General features: G+C 41.9%; 1 protein-coding gene across 1 annotated transcript in view; it reads right to left on the reverse strand.

Moving 5' to 3' along the window:
- MID1 (midline 1) overlaps positions 1-21,557 on the reverse strand; it is a 585,480-nt gene that overhangs the window by 25,556 nt on the left and 538,367 nt on the right. Inside the window, exons 10-11 of the mRNA XM_032391085.1 lie at positions 14,819-14,926; positions 6,013-6,161 (exon numbers count right to left, since the gene is read on the reverse strand). Coding sequence (XP_032246976.1) covers positions 6,013-6,161; positions 14,819-14,926 — 257 coding nt within the window. The remainder of the gene's footprint in view (positions 1-6,012; positions 6,162-14,818; positions 14,927-21,557) is intronic.

Here is a 21,557-nt window from a genome sequence, read left to right on the forward strand (position 1 = left end):
GAGGTAGTAATTGCACAACATTGTGAATGTACTAAATGCCACTGGATTGCATACATTAAAATGGTTAATTTTATGTTCTCTGAATTTTACCTCAATATAAGTTACACCTGTGAGGTGCTCAAAATCCTTAGAAATGAAGTTTCTATAATTGTACTTCTGGAACATTTTCAGCTCTGTATAGGGAGGGAAGTAGATGGGATAATTAACAATGTAATAACTGGGATGATACTGGGATCCGTTGATGAAAAGTTTGAAGAGGCATAAACTCTGGAAAGAAAAGTTTCAAGGGTTTGAATGAGGGTGGAGAATCTAAATTCACCACCTAACTCTTTCACCAAGAAACAGTGACCAGCAGAGTTTGGGGATTTTGTTGGCTAAAGAGCGCACCCAAGGGGGATGGGCTAATCATTGTGATGAAGACCTGCTAATTTAGACTGGCAGATACAGGGATGGTTGCTAGGCAGTTTTCACAGATAGTCAAACTGTACTTAAAAAATGCTTTCCTTATGACCCATGATCACAAAAACTCCTCAAAACTCAGAGCGATCTCAGGATTACTCAACAAATATATATGAAGCTCTTAAAGAGCCTGAAAAATTTGCGTCAACGCAGAAAAGTTAAAAGAAATGCTATAGTGCCACATGAACTCCTCAAATAAAAATTTCAAAGTGAAACCCCAATTAGAATGTTTCATGACGTCCAGCAGGGAAAACTGCACTGAGCTTTGAAGAACCGACCATCTTTCTTTTGCATTTCTCTGTCGTTCTTGTGTGGCACCGATCTTGGACTAAGAGGATCCTGAGTGCTCTGAACAGATAATCTCGCTTTAGCACTTTCCCGGTCCAGGGGCAGAAGCTTCTGCTCAGGCTCACCCAAAATAGATTTCACTCCCACGTTTCTCCTGGTTCTGTGGTCCACAGTTAACTGAAACGTGCTTCGGGCAAGTGACAGTGTTAAAAAAAAAAAAGCCTGCCATCTTGCTGGTGGGAACTTTGTGGAGTGGGAACGGAAAGGCTGAAAGTCCCTAAGCCTGGGAGGCAAAGACTGACAGCAAGAATCCGTGCAGATTATTGCAGCTTTTAACACCTACACAGTTTTTTGATGGAAGGAAAGATATTTATCTTTGGCTACAATTTCAAATTCGTAATTGGAGTGACAGGCAAGGGGAGATCTGCCAAATTCAACATTTTAGGCCATGTTTTTATTCCCCAAATCCTTGTTGCCCATCTTCTGGCCTTTCAGATGAGTTGCCGAAATCCACCAGGGCCATCAGTCTTATGCCACTTTCGCAATTCTGTGCTTTCATAGTTGTGTGTGTGTACATATACGTGCGTGTGTGCACATGCTTGTGAGTGTGTGTTAAGCTCTTATCATATTGTGGCAAATAAGGACATTGTGTCCTATCTTGATGCTTAAGGGGGTGGCCTGCACATTACTTCCTGTTTCTCTTTTGACTTCGATGCTCCTAATCTCCATGACAGTTTGCTAGGGCCACATGGGGCCAGTTTTCCAGAAGGTGGACGTGTCTGGAGCTACACGGCTCACAGGCTTTCTGTCAGTCAGTGCCAGGGGAAGATGCTCTACCCTTCCTGCCTAATATCGGCCCCTGTGCCCGACCCCTGACAACGGCACTTACATGGGTTTCTCTTGCGCGAGTGGGAAAATCACCGTGGTAAAACCCAGTGAGGTCTCACAGCAACAAAACGTGGTTTGCTTTGGTCTGCTCAGGATTTCCCAAATGCATTTGGCTCTGGAACTTTGTTGTTGTTTTAACACCAATTAACACCCTACCAGAACACACTTCAAAACCCACTCATCAGACGTGCTTGAATTCTTAAAATCAAGTGACATCTTTCCATTGTTGACAACTGGAGCTCTTGGCTTTATATTCTGGCTAAGTCTGATGGATCCTTGAACTGCCTATGGGGCTGAAGGACAGAGGAGTCGGACACCCTCCTAGGAGCTCTGAAAGATGAGTACTGTTCAGAGGGAAGTTTCTTTTTACCATCCTCTTGATAATTTGCTGCTACAAGTGATTTTAATTTCAGATTTCTCATAAGCAACTTTCTTATGCTTCGATGAGTTTTGCTTACTTAGTGTCATTTTATAAAGATGCTCATACAATCATACAGAAGACCTATATATTAGTGTGGCTTGAGAATATAGTATGTTATACTATGTGTGTCAATTTAGTAAATGGGAGAGAAGGGAATTAGCATTTGTTGCACGATCACCTTGGGACAGGAACCGGACGAATAGTTTTATTATACTATTTGATTTTGTCCCTATAACAACCAGATTAGGTAGGAATAATCAACCTGTTTTATAGTTTGTTCACTCATTCATTCATGTCAGGCAGTTTGCTATGTGCTGGGGCCATAATGGTGAAAACAAGGCGGCCGCCGGGGGTTCTGCCTGCTAGGAGCATATGAGCAAAATTAGACTCACAAGTGTTAAAGGAGCAGCCCCAGTGCCATCCATAATTCCCGCTAAGCAATTAGCGCAGAGCCAGACCCTGGATTCCAAAGCATATGCATCTCCTACAGTGTAAAGCTTGAGGGTCTCTCTCCTTCGGGTGTTGTTGTGTTGTTTTTTTTTTTTTATATTTCTGAATCGAAAACCTTTTTGCAGTTTGATTCAGCCTGTAGATGAACATATCTACCTTAAGTGATTTAAAGATGCAGAAAAATCTCATTCAAGTCTCACTTTAGGAAGGCTTGCAGGATTGAAAGTTTGTTCTGGGCTTTCCCCCGCTTGAATAGAACAAGAGAGATGGTTTAGAAGTGTACAGGTGCCAAAGCCCAAGGCAGACACAATAGGAGGCAGAGGATCATGAAGTCACGTCCTAGAGAAGAATGTTTACTAAGGAAAGGATTGAAGAGTAGAGACAGGCAGAGACCAGCCCCAGAACAGACATACAAGGCGGGACCGGACTGACATACTAAACCATGAGAACTTAAATCCAACAGACATTATAGAGGATCTATGATGCTAAAGGCCTGTTCTTAGGAGTCATCAGCAATATTACTACAACTACTGATAGAGGCAGCTATTATGAGCCCAATTTTCTTTTTATCTTTTTTTTAAAAAAAGATTTTATTTATCTGATAGAGAGAGAGAGGAAGGGAACGCATGAGCGGGGGGAAGGGCAGAGGGAGAAGCAGACTCCCAGCTGAGCAGAGCTTCCATGCGGGCTCGATCCCAGGACCCTAGATCATGACATGAGCCAAGTCAGACGCTTAATGGACTATGCCACCCAGGCGCCCCTATGAGCCCAATACTCTATGCAGGAAATAGCTCACAGATAAACCCAAAGGATCATAGTTAAAAAGTGGCAGTGCTGGGATCCCTGCCCAAGTTTCCCAGGTCCTGGTCCAAGCCCCCTGCCCTTTCACGACATTCCGGTCCCGGAAAGAGAGAAAGGCTCAGGAACTGACCAAGAGGACTGCCAATAGAGACGGGAAGAGAGGGGCTGCGTCTTCAAACTTGATGGAACTTTAGCCTTCTCATAAGCAGGAGGCCGACTTTCTTACACGTGGATTTAGTGAACAGTTTTGCTTATTTAAAATGATTTTATAAAAGTGCACATACAGTCGCACCAAGAACTATATATTAGTGAGGCTTGAGAATATAGTACACAGTGGACCCTTGAACAATGTGGGGATTAGGGGCGCTGACCCCCACCCAGTGGAAAATCCGTGTATAACTTTTGACTCACCCAAACTTAACTACTAAGAGCCTACTGGGGACCAGAAGCCTCACTGATAACATAAAGTGTCGATTAACACATCTTTTGTATGTTGTATGTATTATACTCTGCATTCTTACAATAAGGTAAGCGAGAGAGAAGAAAATATTATTAGAAATATTAAGAAATATTATTATAGAAAATATTATGGAGAAAATACATTTACAGTACTGCACTGTATTTATTTTTTTAAAAAACCGTGTATAAGTGGACCTGAGCAGTTCAAACCCATGCTGTTCAAGGGTCAACTGTATTATACAGTTCACTATCTGTAGAAAGAAAAATCAAAGTCATGTTTCTGCTCTTGAAGAGTTGGGCTTGTTACAGGTAGAGGTGAATGGGACCGGTTATGACCTGCTGGATCTGTGGGAGATCACATGTGGGACATTCATGTGCTTATGTTATACTTCAAAGGTAGGTCTTCTTTCAGAATGTTCTATCCCAACTGTTATGGGGCCACATTCTCTCCCCTCGATAGGTGTGAGTTTGTTCATATTACACTTGATCAAATTTTTAGGGAGTGCTGAGAAATGCAGCTCATAGTAGCCATTTCATCTGGACATCTCATGATTTGTACCTGGAGAAAAGTACTCTTGGATCCCAGTTGGAAACCATGATGTAAGTGTAAACAGGGTCTAGTAGAGTGTCCTAGGTACGCCGGAGTATTAGCACCCTTTGCAGTTTTTAACCTTAGGAGGAACATAAAGCAACCAGATACAGTCCAGATGAGAGCTACGAAGACAAACACTGGGAACCTAGGAGTCGTGAGCAAAGAAACTGGCTTCTCTTAAGAGTAGGGAGGCGATCATTTTAAGGATATAAACAGGATGATAAGCAGCTGTTAGCCACGTGCTTTGGAAGAGATTAAGTATCGTAACCAGCAGCAGAAGAGTTTTTTCTCAAATATAAGAAATGACACCATGAAGCTGGTTCGATACAAGAGCAGGGCTGTAAAACCACTGTATGTTACTCGGACTGAAAGAACGGTGAAAACAGAAATATCAACGCCTACCTCTAAGGGCTATTTTGAGAATTAGCACAGTGCCCGACACAAGCACGCACTCAATTAATGTTCGTTTTTTTTCTCTTTCCTTGAAGAAATGCAAGTCAGACGACGGTGAGTATTTTTTTCCCCTGGGCCAGGGGTTGGCAAAATACAGCCAGAGGGCCAAATACCTGTTTGGGGAAGTGTTGGTAGAAACCCAGGCACGCCCGTTTGTTTCTGTATTGTCTACGAAAGGCTGCTATGGAGTTAACCACGGCAGAGCTGAGAGTTGCGAAGGAGACCTTAGAACCTGCAGAGCTGAAATATTTCATCTCTGGTCCTTTATCAAAGCTTGCAGACTTCTGCTCTAGGATAAAGACCAGCATGAATGAGCTGTCCGGGGTTGTCCGGTGATAGGATTCTATTATTGCTTTGCATATGGGGCAGGGGGCCTCCAAAAATGAGAATGAATGAAAAGTCCAGGGCACTGGCAGGGGTTGGAGGTATCATTTAGGTGGAGTGGGGTGCTTTTCTTTGGCTCTGCTAACAACTGCTGAAGGTGTTTGCAGCAGCGAAGGCGAGTAAGTTTATGCCAATCCAGACGGACGCGGAGCGAAGGAGCACTGACTCCCATCAGTTTCACCACTGAACTGACCATTCGAATAACGTTCTCTTTATGTGCCCTGCCCCAGAATAAAGGACCCTTTAAAAGAAAGAGGTATGAGATTGACAGTTGGGTCCTTTCTCTCCCACATGAGTCAGCTTTGACCTTTCTATCGAGGCGAACCTTCTCAACCAAATAAAAATAGGTCTAACAGAGCACAACACCTGGGCATTTTTTTTTTTCTTTTCTTTTTAATAGATGAGCCCTGAGATGGAAGAAAAGATTCCCTTTTATGTTTTTGCCTTCATTTTGACTCTTTGTTACCAAGTGTACGATAAGATCAGGTCTGAGAGTTACAATAACTGTCGTTTTTGTGCCACCGTAAGCGTTCTCCCCCGCCTCTCCACCCACCCCCCCAAAGCAAGGCTGATTTTATTCTTTCCAACCGGTGGACTCTTGTTTCAAAGGCCTTGAACTCCAGGGCGCTACTGAAAAGGCTTTGACATGTCAAAGGGAAGCATCTTTAGCTGGAACAAAGCAACTCAAAGCCTCTATTCTCCCCGGTACTCAGCCTCGAAAATGAAAACAAAAGCCAGGCGAGGGCAAGGCCTGCGATCACTCCCCAGACACAGGAGCCCAGCAGCTGAGAACTTCCCAGCAGCCCCCGCAACTCACCTCTCGGTGATATTCTTAGCTGTCTGTAGGAACCGCGCATGATCATTCTCCTTCAGAGAGTGTTCCGCCTGGGAGATGAGGGACGCCGACCGCTCGATGCACTGCTTGCAGTTTGCAATCTGCTGAGCCAGTTTGCGAAGCCTCATCACCTTGAAAAGAGGCATGGAGATGGTTAGGTGGGTGGGCTTGCTTAGGGAACATGCATCAGGCTGGACCCTTCCAACGTGTGCATCGTGCTGCACGGAAGTTGTCCTTCAGTGAAAGTCCAAAGAGTGGGCGGAGAAATATGGAAATCCCAGTTAGGGGACGCCTGGCTTGGATACTCTTGATCTCCTTGGAGAAGCGTCGCTAATTTGTTTTATGAGAAAATACTTTATTGTGAATTGCTTCCTTGTTGATGGGGAAAAAAGGTGTTGCCTAATGGCAAGCTACAAGGGTCACCAGACCTCTTCCCTCACTATTCCGCTCAATTACTGTAAGACGGCAGCGAACGCTGGGACTTTCTCTGTCTCAGGGCTTCAGCTGGGCCATCAAGAAAATAAGACATCCCCGTAGGTGCAAATGTGTGGCTTAAGTAAGAACCATTTTCCCAAAAGGTCTTTGCAATCCACGTCATAGAATTGTGATGTGAAAACATGAGGTATTACTATTTCCCACACGATCTAAAACTCATGTGTTAAATGAACAGAAAGCCAGCGTTTTTTCCATTGATTAATATTTTTCCTGTTGAGTAGATGAGAGAAAGCCAAAGAAAGCACAGCTGGGCCCTTTCCCCTCACTGGGAACGTCATTTCCAGGTACTTTGTGCTTCCTTGATAACTAAGAACTATTTTGATAAGCATTTCCCAGTCGGGATAAAAATGCATGTTTGGCTCCAACCTCCATTCCAATTCCTGATTCTGTCTTGCTTGAAAACGACCCTCAGACGTAATTGACTGTAACCTCGGGGGTAGGCCAAGATAAGTGCACGGTAACCCACTTGACCATTCGCTAGAGTGTTTGAAATGTGCTGTGAGATGAAGCCCTCTGGCCAGAAGCCAAGTCAAAATTAGACTGCTAATTGGAATTGCTGGGCGCCCAGTGCCCCATCCACACAGCCCGGGACAGGTCTTGGCCGGCCTCAGGATCATTCCGGAATGGAAAACAGCCCTGGGTGGAAGGGTAGGGAGGAGGCCAGTTAATCTGTCTTACAGACAAGGCTGGCTCCGGCCCCCTCCAGAATTCCTGCTAACTCCAAGAAATTCCTTCTTTCTCCAAGTCATCATTAGCATCCCCATGCAACTTTAATCGAAGAAAAGGAAGGAAGGAGATGTCAGAACTCGAGGCCTCTAAGGAACATCTGATTCTAGCTATGTTGTACTGAAGCAAACAAAGGAAATTCATGCTGCACTGAGAGGCAAGACTTCGGGCAAGGGAGAGAGTTAAGGGAGAATGAAGTGCCAAGACCTTGGAGCAAACGGCGTAGGAGATTAAGCCCGGTAAAAGACGTAACTCATTATAATTACGGTGACCATCCACGGCAGATTAACCGTGTTCATTAGTTGAATGAAATAACACTTCTTTTACACCAAATTGAATTTAGCGTCTAACACAGTTACATCCAGAGGTAAAGCTGAGAAAGGCTTAGAGTCCAATTCATCCATCAGAGGAAGGAAAATAACTTGGAGTCCCCAACAATCCAAGTGAACGAAAGATTTAAGCACACGACGGAATTAAAGATGTTTAATACAATTCCAACAAAAGAAACATAAGGTCAAAATACTCCTTTAGAACAACTCTGTGTCAGTCACTTAGCCTTTTCGTCTATCAGTGATCCATCCCACAGACTACAAATGCAACAATGCTTGAACTCTATTTTCTTCTTTCTTTTCTTCTATCATGATACTGGAAATTAAAAGTGGCATTAAGCGGAAAAGATAAAAAACAAAACCAAACAACAACCCTAACTCATGCATTAAGTTGAAGGAAGCCAAAATGAGAGCCTCCTTTGAAAACATAGGAATGCTTTACTGAAAACAATTGTTGGCATAATTTTAATTTTAGTTCAAGTGTACAATTCCATCTGACATGCCGGATCGGAGCTTTTCAAAATGGTGTGCACAAGAATCAGCAGGAATCTTTTGAAAAGAGAAACTGTAAATGTTTGGGCCCCCTCTCCAATATCCTCCCTAAAAAGCTGTTACTGACAGAGCAGTACGAATCTGCATTCCAACAGGCAATGAGCCGCAGGTGATGGGTCAGTAGTATGGTCAGAACTAGCACTTACAAACAAAATAGAAGGGAAGAGGAGAGGAGAAAAGAAAGTAGCAGAGTGCATTCCTGATACAGAAGGCAAATTCGGTTTTGCAAAAACCTGCCGTGTGTCTGCACACGCGCACGCTGGGCTTCATGTCCTCCCTATTTTTTTACTGTGGGCTTCAGTTAAAAAAAAGAGAGAGAGAAAGAAAAGAAGAACACTACTCTGAATCAGGTGTTCACAAACTCTGGTCTGCATACCTTATCCAGCACACACCGATCTGTGTACATAAAGTTTTATTGGCACACCGCCACGTTCATTCATTTATCAATCATCTCTGGCTCACACTACAACACTGGGCAGAGGTGAACTGTTCCAACAGAAACTGTATGGCAAAGCCTACAATATTTATTATCTGGCCCTTTACCGAAAAAGTTTGCCAACTTAAGTGATGCGGATCAAACGGCCCTGATGTGAACCACACTTCGGGAAACACTGTCCCACTTGCTACAACACTTCAGAATCAGACACCGAGCATTTAGCAAAATACTAATTTCGTCCTCAGAAAACTCTTTTTTATATACTATTTTAAAAATCTGACAAGACGAATAAAATCTGATTTTTGAAAACACTGGATACTGACACGTAAGAAGATTCTTTATACGTTAAGTGTTACTGCCACAGGGGACATTTTTCCAAGTGGGCCCTGTTCTTCTTTGCCTTTGGGAAGTGTTGCTTGCACGTTGTAATTTCAGGAATTTGCTCTATGCTCATCATGGAAATAGCCTGCCGGTTGAATCTGCTTTCGGTGAGGACACAGGCCTATACATACCAATTTATCTGCTGCTTATTATACCTTACACATGCTCTAAAATGCAGCCCTTCGTTTTTCTTTAAATGCATTTTAAATGCTTTTAATGTATGTGCTTTTATATGTATTGTAGGATCCCCACCCCAAAACTGTTCCGTCCTAACAACTGATCCTCGGCTATCACAGGTCTCTGCATTGCCAATGAGGCCTGACTTGGCGTTTCTGTAAGGCTCTAGAAAAGCCCGACCACATAGTCCAGTTACTGATCTTAAATTTTGGAGATCTGGAGTACATTTAAAAGCCGTGAAGAGAAGGGACCCTTTTTCTCTGTGGCTGCAGCGTTCTACCACCCATCCGTGTCTGAACATAAAACACCTAATTTCCTCAGTCTGGAGTTTGCTGCCAGCTTTTGCTGTGTTGACATGAAATTTATCTCCTCCTACTGAAGAGATAAGACACTTCTTTCCCAGGGAGTCTCGTGGCTTGAGACTCTCCAGTCCCTCTGAGGAGAAAGGCCGCTGAGCTATTTATTTCCTAGGCTGCACAATGGTCTGAGAGCAAGCATTACCAGTACGTACCAGTGGGTCCCAACCCTGCCTACCTGGCAAGCCCTCAGCCGGAGGATTTGCGGTGAGTCTGTTTCCACCAGGTCTAACGGCCTCGGGATCCACACCAGAGACCCATGGTGGCCGAAGTCACGTCACCACCGTGATCCCCGCGGTCCTGCCGGTTCTTCCTCCAGCTCCCCACTTCCAAGTGCCGGTGAGAGAGCCCCCCTGCCCCTTCTCTGGATTCAGCGTCCTCAAGACCGCCCAGACACCACCCTGGGCACCCTCATGGGGCACCAAGTCCATACTTGGCCCTCCCTGCCCAGCACCTCGGTTTCCCAGCGCGTTGGTACTCACGCTCTTCTCTTCCTCAAAATGTATCTCTGACACACGTGCCCTGGCCAGGGACTCAGTCACCGTGAATTCCGAGCTTTGGGATTCCACTAGTCTTTGGTGATGTTGCCAAAGCAGTAACTCGAGAGAAAGCCAAACTGGGCCTCATCTTTCCCAAGCAATGTTTGCTTTCTAAGACTGCCTTCTGAGATAATGTCCCCGAGCCAAGTGTGTACTTTTTAAAAAGTGATAAACTTCAAACACACAGACGATTTTTAAAGTAATATGATCCACTTCCCCATGCCCAGTCCCAGCTTTACAAAATCTCAATATCTCCATCATATTAGTGTAAAAGATTTCTGAAAAGGAAGTAAAATATTATTGATAGCATGGAAGCCCTGTGTGTCCCTCCCTAATTTCATTCAAGTCCTTCTCCAGAGGAAAACACCTTTTTGAATTCAGGCTGGATCACTCCCAAGTATGTATGCGTGCCTAAACATTGTATGGGATTTTTCTGTAGTTTATCGAATTTTATATAACAAGTCTCACTCCACGCAAAGCATTGTAAAGCTTGTTTATATGTTTGCGATTTGTCCATATGAATACATGTCACCCGAGTTCATAAATTTTAACTTTTGAAGGCTGTTCCAGTACATAAATATACAATTGTCTTATAAACAGCTTTATTGAGATATAATTAACATACAACAAACCGTATATACTTAAAGTGCAAATTTGGTAAGTTTGCAAATATGTGTAAACCCGTAAGATAATGGACACATAGATCTTGCCTCCATTTTCCTCCTGCCCTTGGTAATTCATCCCGTCCCCCACCCCACTCCCTGTCACTCAACCCTAAGCAACCACTGATTTGTCTTCTGTCACCGTAGATTATTAGAAAGTGTTATTTCGGGGCGCCTGGGTGGCTCAGATGGTTGAGCGTCTGCCTTCAGCTCAGGTCATGATCCCAGGGTTCTGGGATCGAGTCCCGCATCAGGTTCCCTGCTAGGCGGCGGGAAGCCTCTCTCTCTGCCTCTCTCTCTCTCTCTCTGACTCTCATGAATAAATAAATAAAACATTAAAAAAAAAGAAAGTGTTATTTCTAAACTTCCATATGAATGTGTTCATGCAGGATATACTATTTTCTGTCTGGCTCCTTTCACTCACCCTAATTTATTGAGATTCATCCGTGTTGTTGCATGTATCGTTCTTTTTTGTTGCTGAATATAGTATTTCATTGTATGGCTGTGCCACAAATTGTTTATTCATTCATCTGCTGATAGACATTTGGGTCATTTCCAGTTTGGGGCTATTACCCTTGCCATTCCCATGAAAATTCATCTATGTGTCCTATAGGGACACATGCTTTCAATTCTCTGGCAAACACCCAGCATGGTGTATGTATAACTACTTAAGGAACTGTGAGTTTTCCAAAATGCAGTTTTATTCTTATAAACAGCGTATGAGAGTTCTAGTTCCTCCACGTTCTCAACAACGCTTGGTATGGTCCATCTTTTTCATTTTAACTGTTCTACTAGGTAAGTAGGGTATCTCCTTGAGGTTCTAATTTCCCTTACTGACTTTTCTTAACAACTAATGATTTTGAACATCTTCTCATGTGCTCATTTGCCATCCACATGCCTTCCTTGGTAAAGTACCTATTCAAATCTTTTATCCATCTGGTAAAGGTATTGTTTGTTTCCTTGCTAATGAGTTTTGAGAATTTGTTATATACCTGCGTACGAATATTTTTCTATTCAGATAAATAATTTATACATATTTGTCTCCAACCTGTGGCTTGTCTTTACATTCTCTTAACAGTGCCTTTTAGAGAGAAGTTTTTACTTTTGATGTAATACAATTATCTGTTTAATTTGTAAATATTTCTTTGATGTTTTTAACATTGTATATGAACAATCTTTGCCCAACTCAAGGTTCACCAAGATTTCCTCTCACATTTTCTTCTAGAAGTTTTATCATTTTGTCTTTCACATTAGGAATATCCGTTTAGATTTAATTTTTGTATATGGCATGAAATATGGCTCGAATTTCATATTATGTGCAGAATAGCGTCTCCTATGTGGAGGCTAAAACTCAGTTTCCAAATCCCCCCTGAGGCTGAGCAGTCTTTGTAGTTTCAATGTCTACATTTTACCTCCCAAACTGCTAATCTGTTATTTTCACATTTCTTTCTTTCTGATCTTATACCCTTTTTGTGGCTTCACAAGTTTTTGCTCTTTTAAAATAGAAGTTATCCCTTCATTTATCGCTTTAAACATCTTTTCTATATTTTCCCATAAAATGAATTTCACCCGGGGTGAGATAATGTCTTTGTTGATTTTGCGGGCTATATTTTCAGAAATGCAAGATTTCTTTATATGCTTCAGCACTGCGGTTTGAGTTTCAGGTTTAAAGGGAAGAAGTCATTCATAATCATTTTCTCTTTGTTTAGCCCCCTCCCATCCCCTCCACCTACTGGTATTACCACCAGTTTTCCTCACCTCCCTCACACTTGGGGGTCCTCATTCAGGGATCCTCTGCATTTCTGAGGCTTCTCTTTTGAGCAGGTATCAGAAATAGTGCAAATCCAGGCTCCAGCCCAACAACAGACTTGTTCCAGACTCCCAGGCCCGAAATCACTAAAAACTATGACCCGGGATAGAGGTTGGCAATAATCTTTTTTGGTGCCTTTTAATGAACTGAGAAGCCTTATGCGGCCCATGGTATTGACCAACAAGCCTGATTTTAGTCCCTCATACCATCTGGAGCACTTCTAGCCCCATTATCCCAGGGCTTCAAGAACTCTTTATCCATTGGAGTGGAAGGTGTCGCTGCTTTGGTCTCTTCCAGACCAAGTCCCACTCCCGTGTTTTAGCTGCAACTGTAGCTTTGCAGGTTTGTCCCATTTCTGGCCCACGGAGACCTTTATCTTGTTTTGGGTCTAGCTGGGTGTCTTTGCTTTCCTATTTCACCATGTTCTCTTGTCACTGACATGTATTTGGGGTGGACTGGGTGCACCAAAGCACGAACCCCATGCATGACGACGGCCGGAACTGCAACACCCCTTCACTACTTTGATCGAGCTCATGAGAGAAACCCTCATGCTGGGAAGTTAAGCAAGGGAAAGGCATGCTGGCCAGGCTGAATAACCACGCCCCTCCAAGATGCTCCCATCCTACTCCCAGGAATTTTTAAACGATGGCGCTTTACATGATAAAAGGGATGTTGCAGATGTGATTAAGGCAAGGATCTTGAGAGAGGGGGGTCTTATCCTGGATGATCTGGGTGACCCCAGTGTAATTAGAAGGGTCCTTAGAAGAGAGAACCAGAGAGAACTGTGCCAGAGAAAGAGATCTGCGGAGGGAAGCAAAGGTCGGAGTGATGTGATAAAGAAACCAGGAGCCAAGGAGTGCAGGTGGCCTCTAAAAGCCAGAAAAGGCAACAAATGGATTCCGCCCTAGAGCCTCCGGAAAGAAACAGCACTGCCGAAACCTTGACTTTCAGCCCAGTGAGACTGATTTTGGACTCCTGACCTCCGGAAGGTCAGAAACGAAATCTGTGTTGTTTTAAGCCACCCAGTCTGTGGTAATTTGTTACAGCAGCGATAAGAAACTAATGTGAGTATCGAGAGCTGATCCCTGTACCATGTAAAGGCAACAAATTCCCTCCCACACGCATATTAATGAATTGCAGCTGTATTTCAGGCAATCATGTATCTGAGGACCTGCGAGATGTCAGGTATTAAGAGATGTACACATGTGGTGCATGACAATGGAAGAAGAAAAATGTCCTGTGAGGATTCCAGGCTGACATTCAGTGCTCTTCGAAGTTGTACAATTTGTACGTGGGGAAAAGTCGCTTCTCAATACATTTGAGTTCTTGGCCAGGGAATGACTTCATATTAATTTGTTAATTCACTATAACAGCTTCCAGAGCTATTTGATTTGATTTGACTTTAACTTTTCTGATCACCATCACAATTTACATGCATAAATATTTTTCAACTTACATAGGCAAAGTAATCTAAAACATTATACAGTATTGAAAGTACCTTTTAAATGTGGTAGAAAACAGAGAAGCGCACATATATTAGCTATTGGAACCTCTGTGTACCACTTAATAGTTGCTAATTTAATTATACATATTTCATTAAAGCATGGTTATGAGCATATGTAATAATAGAACCTCATGAATTTATTGGATCTTGAATGAATGTTTCTATTTTTTAAATATTTACAAAATTACCTTTTGAGGGTGGCAGAGAAATGAGCAAAATAAAATGGATCCCAAGTATTTCAATAAAAACCATAGGAATTTTAAAGATACAAATATTAGAAAAGAATTACTATTAATATATCCACAAAGGGATCTATGATACAGTGAAACTATAGCAGTTTTGCCACCATGAAATTATACCTGTCTGAATTCGCTCAAGGGCACGGGAAAATACTTTGCAATTTCTATATAAAGTCTGATTCATTGACACATTTATTTAATAATGTGTTAATTGCTGGATATAGCGATAAATATGAAATGAACTCCTCCTCTGTGGAACCCACCTTCTCATAGAGAAGAAAGATGAAAACAATGGCTATAATAGACCAGAGCTCCATGCTGCCCCCTGGAGTTCAGTAATGGAGGAGAGGTAATGTAATCCTTTTATTACAGATGTGCATAGGAAATGGTGATAATACAAAGAAATGGGTGGAGAAAAAAATGGCCAACCAGGGGCCTTTGAGCTCCGTCTTAAAGACTTAAGAGGAAATTACAGAAAATATAGAAAAGGGGGGTATTCGATATTTCCTAAGCTATTGAAGTGCATGGGAGTATGATGTTTTCTCCAGGTAGAAAATATGAAATCTACCCTAGAAATCATACCTTCCCTTCTTTGATCTTGGTTCCAATAATCTGTCGTCTCTGCTGAATGATCTCAATGAGAAGATCACACTCCTCCATCAATTTGGCTTCTTGACGTGATGCATTGACCTACAGGATAGATAGAATAGTAAGGGTTTACTTGGCCTTTGTTTTCAGTTACATGCTCTTTAATGTAGACTACTATGTTTCTGGTAATCACTAAAAAGGATACTTTAAATGTTAACTCTTCTTCCAATTATACAGAGATGGAAAATATAGGACTTACATGTCCACTCCCTATCTTGCATCCTTGGAGAACACTGTTATCCAAAGGTAGCAGTCTTTTCTACTAAGCCATACTCGGCCTCAGAATCTTCCTTAACCCAACATATATGTAGCTATTACCAGTTAGTGGGAAATCGACGCCTGAAATATATTTGTGATTCCTGCTTTTATATCTTGAAAGAAAGTGTAATTTTGGCCTATTAAACAAAAAAGTAAGTTAAAAATAAAACAATATTATTCCTTTATGGAGAATAGATTACTATCGATACCCATTGAACAAATTTTCCAAAAGCAAGGTAGCAAGATTATATCACATTTACTTAACTTTTCTTTTAAATACAGACATCGACTTTGTCTTTCATCGCTATGAAAACATCAAAAAAGAAAAAGGATGGTTGACTGTTTTATTAATCTTAGGACATAATTTATAATTTTACTTCTGGTATACTTCCCGAGGTTCTACAGTGAACACATGCCATTCTCCAGGAAAGGTAGATCATTATAGGATGGCTTGTATTTGAAGTTTTTGTTTTTGTTTTAATTTTTATTGTTATGTTAATCCCCATACATTACATCATTAGTTTTAGATGTATTTGAAGTTTTTAAGACTCATGATATGCAAGGGAGGGTGACAATTAGCTCAGTCTCGGCAACTGGGCTTGGGAAATACTCTGCACATGCTATTTCCTCCACCTCATGACAATTCTGAAATGCTTATTCGCAAACAGAGACCCAGAAATCACAGCTGTGGGAAATGGAGAGAGCATGCAGGAGTTTTATGATTTTAACACAGTACAGAAGTTGCAGTGTTACAGAGAATGACAATAGCATCATTGATTACTCTAGCATATCTCAGGGAGGAGACATGGCTCAGTCATTAAGCCCTTTTGATTTGGGATACTTTATTTAACTGGAGTAATTCCATTCTCTCTGAATGAGACAGACTGGAAGTAGGGTCAGAAGTTCAGGATAAAAATCCAGCGATGGCTTTTCAGAGAAATCATGTCCTGTTTCCAGAGGCCAAGATTCCTTGAGTTTTATTCCTGATCATTATAAGACACAGCAGAGAGACTACTCAAGACATCTTCTCATTGAGAAGATAATGGTCACTGGCCATCTGCAGCAAACCCCAAGATCAGGTCCTATGTCAGATTAGCACACAGACATGTTGGCTAAATGTTTAATGAACAAAAGAAAAAATTATAAGATGCATTTTGATGGACAAGTACAGAATGTGGAACTCAGGCTAATATTTCAAGGAAGTTCATCACTGGGCTCAATTTCTCTTACCATTACTTTTATGTTGTCATTTCTAGTTCTCCCTTGAGGATTCTCAAATAAACTTAGCTATCCATGAAAATATTTACTCAAAAAGCCACTACTCTCAAGAAATTTGTCTTTCCCTTTGACCTCAAACTGAATTTAATAACAGACTACAACCGAGCTGTGAAAAGGATGGAATCATATGGAAACCAGGGCACATTAGGATGGAGAAAGTGAAATTTCTGGAAAGCGGCACCTTACATTTGAAAAGTAGCTTCCAGAATGAGCCCTAAGAGTGAAACCGTACTTGAGTATACAATCAAGGTAAATCTAATGGGATGCAAGCTCCATAAGGGCAGGGAGCTTTGGCTGTTGTATCTCTCCCAAGTCTTTTCATTTTCTGGGTGATGCCCTTTGGGTTGTTTTTTTTTTAAGTTTTATTTATTTAAGTAATCTCTACACCCCACGTGGGGCTCGATCTCACGACCCTGAGATCGAGAGTCACACGCTCTTACGACTGAGCCAGCCAGGCGCCCCTTGATGATGCCTTTCGAAGCACGAAAGTTTTTAATTTTGACAGAGTCCAATTTACCTATTTTTCTATTGTCATTTGCGCTTTTGATGTCATAGCTAAGCAACCTCATCCAAGGTCGTGGGGATTTACACCTCCGCGTTCCTCTAGAAGTTTTATCTCTTACCTTTAGGTCCGTGAGCCATTTTGAGTTAAGTTTTGTGTACAGTGCAAAGTAGGGTCCAACTGTGTCTTTTTATTAATGGACAGCCCGTTGTCTAAGCACCACTGATGGAAGAGACCATTGGAAGACAACTGAAGTGTCTTAGCACTTTTGTCGAAAATCGATTGACCGTATCATGAAGTCCTCGGGTTTTGATGTGGTTGCTAACATATTCTGTGCTGAATGCTACTCTGGCTTTGAGTAAACCTGACCCAACCCCACCAGTAGCTCTAGAGTAGGTGCCATGAAATGTGGTGTGGAGTACTAGCTCTACACACTTGCGGGAGGATGATGTTGGGAAAATCAAGGAAAATGTCCATTTCTAAGTTCTCCTATTTTGTAAAATGAGGTGAATAATATCTGCTGTCTCAGCCATGTGGGATTGTTGTGGTAGATACGTGGAATACTATATGAGGAAATAAGTAACACCGTGAAGTCATAGACAAATCTGAGATGGTATTGTCTGTATTAAGAAGTAGCTTTGTTAATAGACTACGATTGAGTTTGGGATCCATTTCACTCTGAAGATCATTGGGACTTGGGTTACTCTATGGTAGGAAAAGTGTCCCAGTTGCCATCATAACATGGGGTTCCACTTAATCCCAATTCTGGCCATTTGATATTTATGATGGATAGATTTGTTTTACAAAAAAAGTAGACCAAAATCTACTTTGTTGAGCCAATATGTTTTGAGAAAGCTGATACCACAACCACCATGGCCCCAAAATATAAATTCCCAGAAATTTGGAAACATGATCTGTTCATTTTTGGCCAAGTATTTTCCTCAGATCTTTTAAAAAACACAGAATTGACTTTCCTTTGAAACCAGGAAAGTTGAATCTCTTTTTATACTTTGATGAAGTTTCCAAATTTTTGTAACTCTAGCATTCTTATATTCCAAAAGGTACAATAAAATAAGTTGAATGCTATCCTATATTTCTAAAATTCTTCCACTACAAAGAAGTTTTCCACAGTTTTGCTGTTTTATAAGTCACTTAAAAGGAGTTAATGATTTGATTGGACTTCACTTCTTCTATGGGCTATTAATCCAAATATGGCAGGGTTTATTGGTTGCTAGCAGTGTGTTCAGGTGTTTCTAGTTCCCAGGTTTGGTTTGGAAGCTGGCAGCTCCTAGTTACGATTTTAGCTTTCAATTTCAGATTCACATCTTTTGATTCAGAATCACTAAGGCTAATGGAAGTGCTTTGAGTAGAGCCAATCCAAGGATGAAAGAAATAGCCCCCAAACCTCCTTTCATAGACCGCTACTTCCACCTTCTTCGTCCCTACCCTAAAGACAAGAGTGGGTTGGGGATAATTAGGAATGATGGCCCGGTGGTAGGTGACTACTGGATCCCACCTCTGTACCACACTGGGAAATAGGGCACGTATCCTTCAGCGCCCTTGACATTGCAGGACAAAATAGAGCTTAAAATTAGGCCTCTTCCCATTCCAGGCTTCTCACTGCTAGCTTTTTTTCTCATCTCAATTATACTCACGTGCAAATGTCACCTCGGCTCCTCATATGAGAAGAAACTCAGTTACTTTGACTTCATCTCTGTTCTTGCCTCACCCATGTGCTCAGCACACAACCTCTCTCCGTCTGGAGTTACAACTTCCTTTCTCATCCTGAAACACATCATCCCCCGCCCCCCAACCAAATCATTGTTTCTAGTCCTTAGCACTAACTTTATCTCTTTGCAAAATACTCTAAAGTAATTCTTCTCAAGTTAGTCCCAATCCCAATTCTGGCAGAATTTCTTTCTTCTTTCAGATGTAATTATCCTACTTTTTAGGCCCTGATGCCTTCTCTGAGGCTGCAAGCGACACAGCCAATGTCATGCAAGCTCAAGTCTACTCTTAGAAAACACTTGGGCCTTCACTGTGAAAGACCTACATACAACTATTGATTCGTTCATCAATCTATTCATTTATTCATTCGAATAATAGCAACTGGGTTCCCAGGGCATCTCAGACAGCATTCCAAGTGCTGGGCATGAAGGACGTCCAAGATAGACAAAGTTCCCATTATCACAGAGTTTACATCTGAGCACAGGGGAACAGGCTGAACAAGTCAAGAAATAAATAAAAATTCTGGATCACGACAAGTGCCTAGAGGAAATGAAACAGGGTAATGCGATTGAACATGGCTGAGAGTAGGGTCCATTTTATGGGTCAGACAAGAATTCTCTGACAAGTCTCTGAAGGGGTGAAAAGGAACCAGCCAAAAGACATAAAAAAGGTATTTGCTGGCACTCCCAGCTCTGCTTTTAACAGGGACCCCCCACACAAATTCTACAGTGTAGCTTCATTATTTACAGATTCTGTATTTGTGATTTGCCTACTCACTCCAACTCAAAAATTAATTTGTAACCCCAAATCAATACTTGTGGCCTCTTTGTGTTCGTTTCAGACATGCTCAGAGCACGAAAAACACATGAGTCACCCTACTAGCACCCAGCTGAGGTTGAACAAGGACACGCTTAGCCTTCCTGCTTCAGCTCTTCTATAATCCAAGGATGGAGACAACAGGGACAGCACAGTGTGGTGCAAGAAGCTCTGGTTCTGGGGCCAGCTGGATAGGTTTTGAGTCCCAATTCTGGCACCTGTGCGTGGGTCAGCCTCAGGCAAGTCACTTAACACTCTGGAACCTCCTTTTCTCTTTCATAAAACAAAGACAACAGAATCTACCAGGATGACTTGCTTGCGAGATTTAAGATTATGTAATCTAGGTGAGGGGTCGTATGTGTGTGCGTATGTGTGGCTATTTCCCCAAAGAGCAATGGTTCAGTATTGGCCAATTCAGTGTTCCTGGCAACTTTATAGACCTTAACTACCCCAAATGACGAGAATCGATTGATTTACCTACTATCTAGTGTGTCCATAATGGTCCCAAGTATTTAGGGAGCAGGAAAGGTAGAATGAGAAGGGAAATTACATAAGACACAGAAGAACAGCCTGGTTTGTAGAGTTGGTACCCCGCTCTCTCCTATTCCTACATAGTTTCGCTTCTTCCCATTGACAGACTATGACTACCTCATCCCTTACAGCCTAATGAAAGAAAATGAAGACAGTCAAAAAATGAAGTGAGCGTAGAAGGCCAATACTCCTGTCCTGTCCTCCTAGCCCTGAGATCTCATTCAGCACTCATGTCAGATACCAACAGTCAGCAGCCGACCTGTGGGAGTCGCCCCTGGGCGCACGGTTTATCTGCCTTTGCTAGAATGCAGTTACACGTACTCATTCCCCGGCATTGTTAATGATAACATAAACGGGTTAGCTATTTTCTCCAGAGCACTTAGTTAGCAATGTCCAGTAAAAAGTCCCCCCTGTTAAGCTTTATGGTATAATAGTGTTGTGGTATTTCACAGAAGGGGTGGGGTGAGGCGGACAATTTCTTATTTTGTTCTTGTCATATACGTATAAACATTAAAAGGATTTAATTACATACACACTAAAAACTGGACTACGTGTCTGCAAAATGTTCTTTAGCAGTCTGTAAACAGTTTCTAAGTATTTCTAAAAACTTGCTCTTTTAATTTGACTTGTATTCAACTGCAAAATGAGATGTTCAGTGCAGAGTATAAACATCATTAGATTTCAGACACATGTGGCCTTAACATCTTTAGAAATATTTTATGAAACTCTTAGAAGGTGACATCAATGGGGACAAAGTATCTGGCCACTTCTCATGGGTGACATTGGACTAAGACACATGTTAGAAATCCTCATTTTTCTCATTTTGAAATGCTTTGTTGAAATGGGCTAGCCATCTCTAGATTTTGAGAATAGAACCTTTTAATTCCTCTCCTGAGAAGGACATGCTGACTTGATAGATCACCTTCTATTCATACACAGATGCAAACAGCTGAGTAAGTTTCAGAGAGGATAAGGCTGGTGTGTCGGAAAAAGGAAATTTTATTTCAGGGTGTGGAGGAAGAAGGGGTGCTGGCGTTACACAATCCCGGAGGCCACCATTCATGTTGAATTCCACGAGAACGGTGCCCCCTGCCCCCCAGCCCGCGCAGCCCAGGAGCCTGCCCCTACCACACGGGCCCACCATTAGTGCACTCTTGAAATTGTTCTATCAAACTGCGACCCCTCGGGTCAAAGATTCTAAACCTTGCTATCCTTAAAATCACTACCGATGAGATTGGGGGTTTAGAAGACAAATGTCTACTTTACAAATTTGCCTAGAATTGGTCCTCATGGCAAAAGCAAAGCTGTACCGTGATTCAAATTAAGGTGACCTTGAGAAAAGTTAAAACTCTTTTTTATTTTATGTTATGTTGATGTTGTTATTGGTTAAACTCAACAGCATTTTTCTCTGTTGCTAAGAATATGTAATTTTGAGTCCGCATCCAAATTTAAAGGGGTTAGTGTTATTATTATGTCTTAGTAGCACCATTATTTCATACTGTTATATGCTCTAACATCTAAAACAATCCCATCTCGCTCTAAAAGAAAAACACTGGAGGA

Source organism: Phoca vitulina, unplaced genomic scaffold, assembly GCF_004348235.1.
Source record: "Phoca vitulina isolate PV1807 unplaced genomic scaffold, GSC_HSeal_1.0 scaffold60, whole genome shotgun sequence".
Taxonomy (NCBI): domain Eukaryota; kingdom Metazoa; phylum Chordata; class Mammalia; order Carnivora; family Phocidae; genus Phoca; species Phoca vitulina.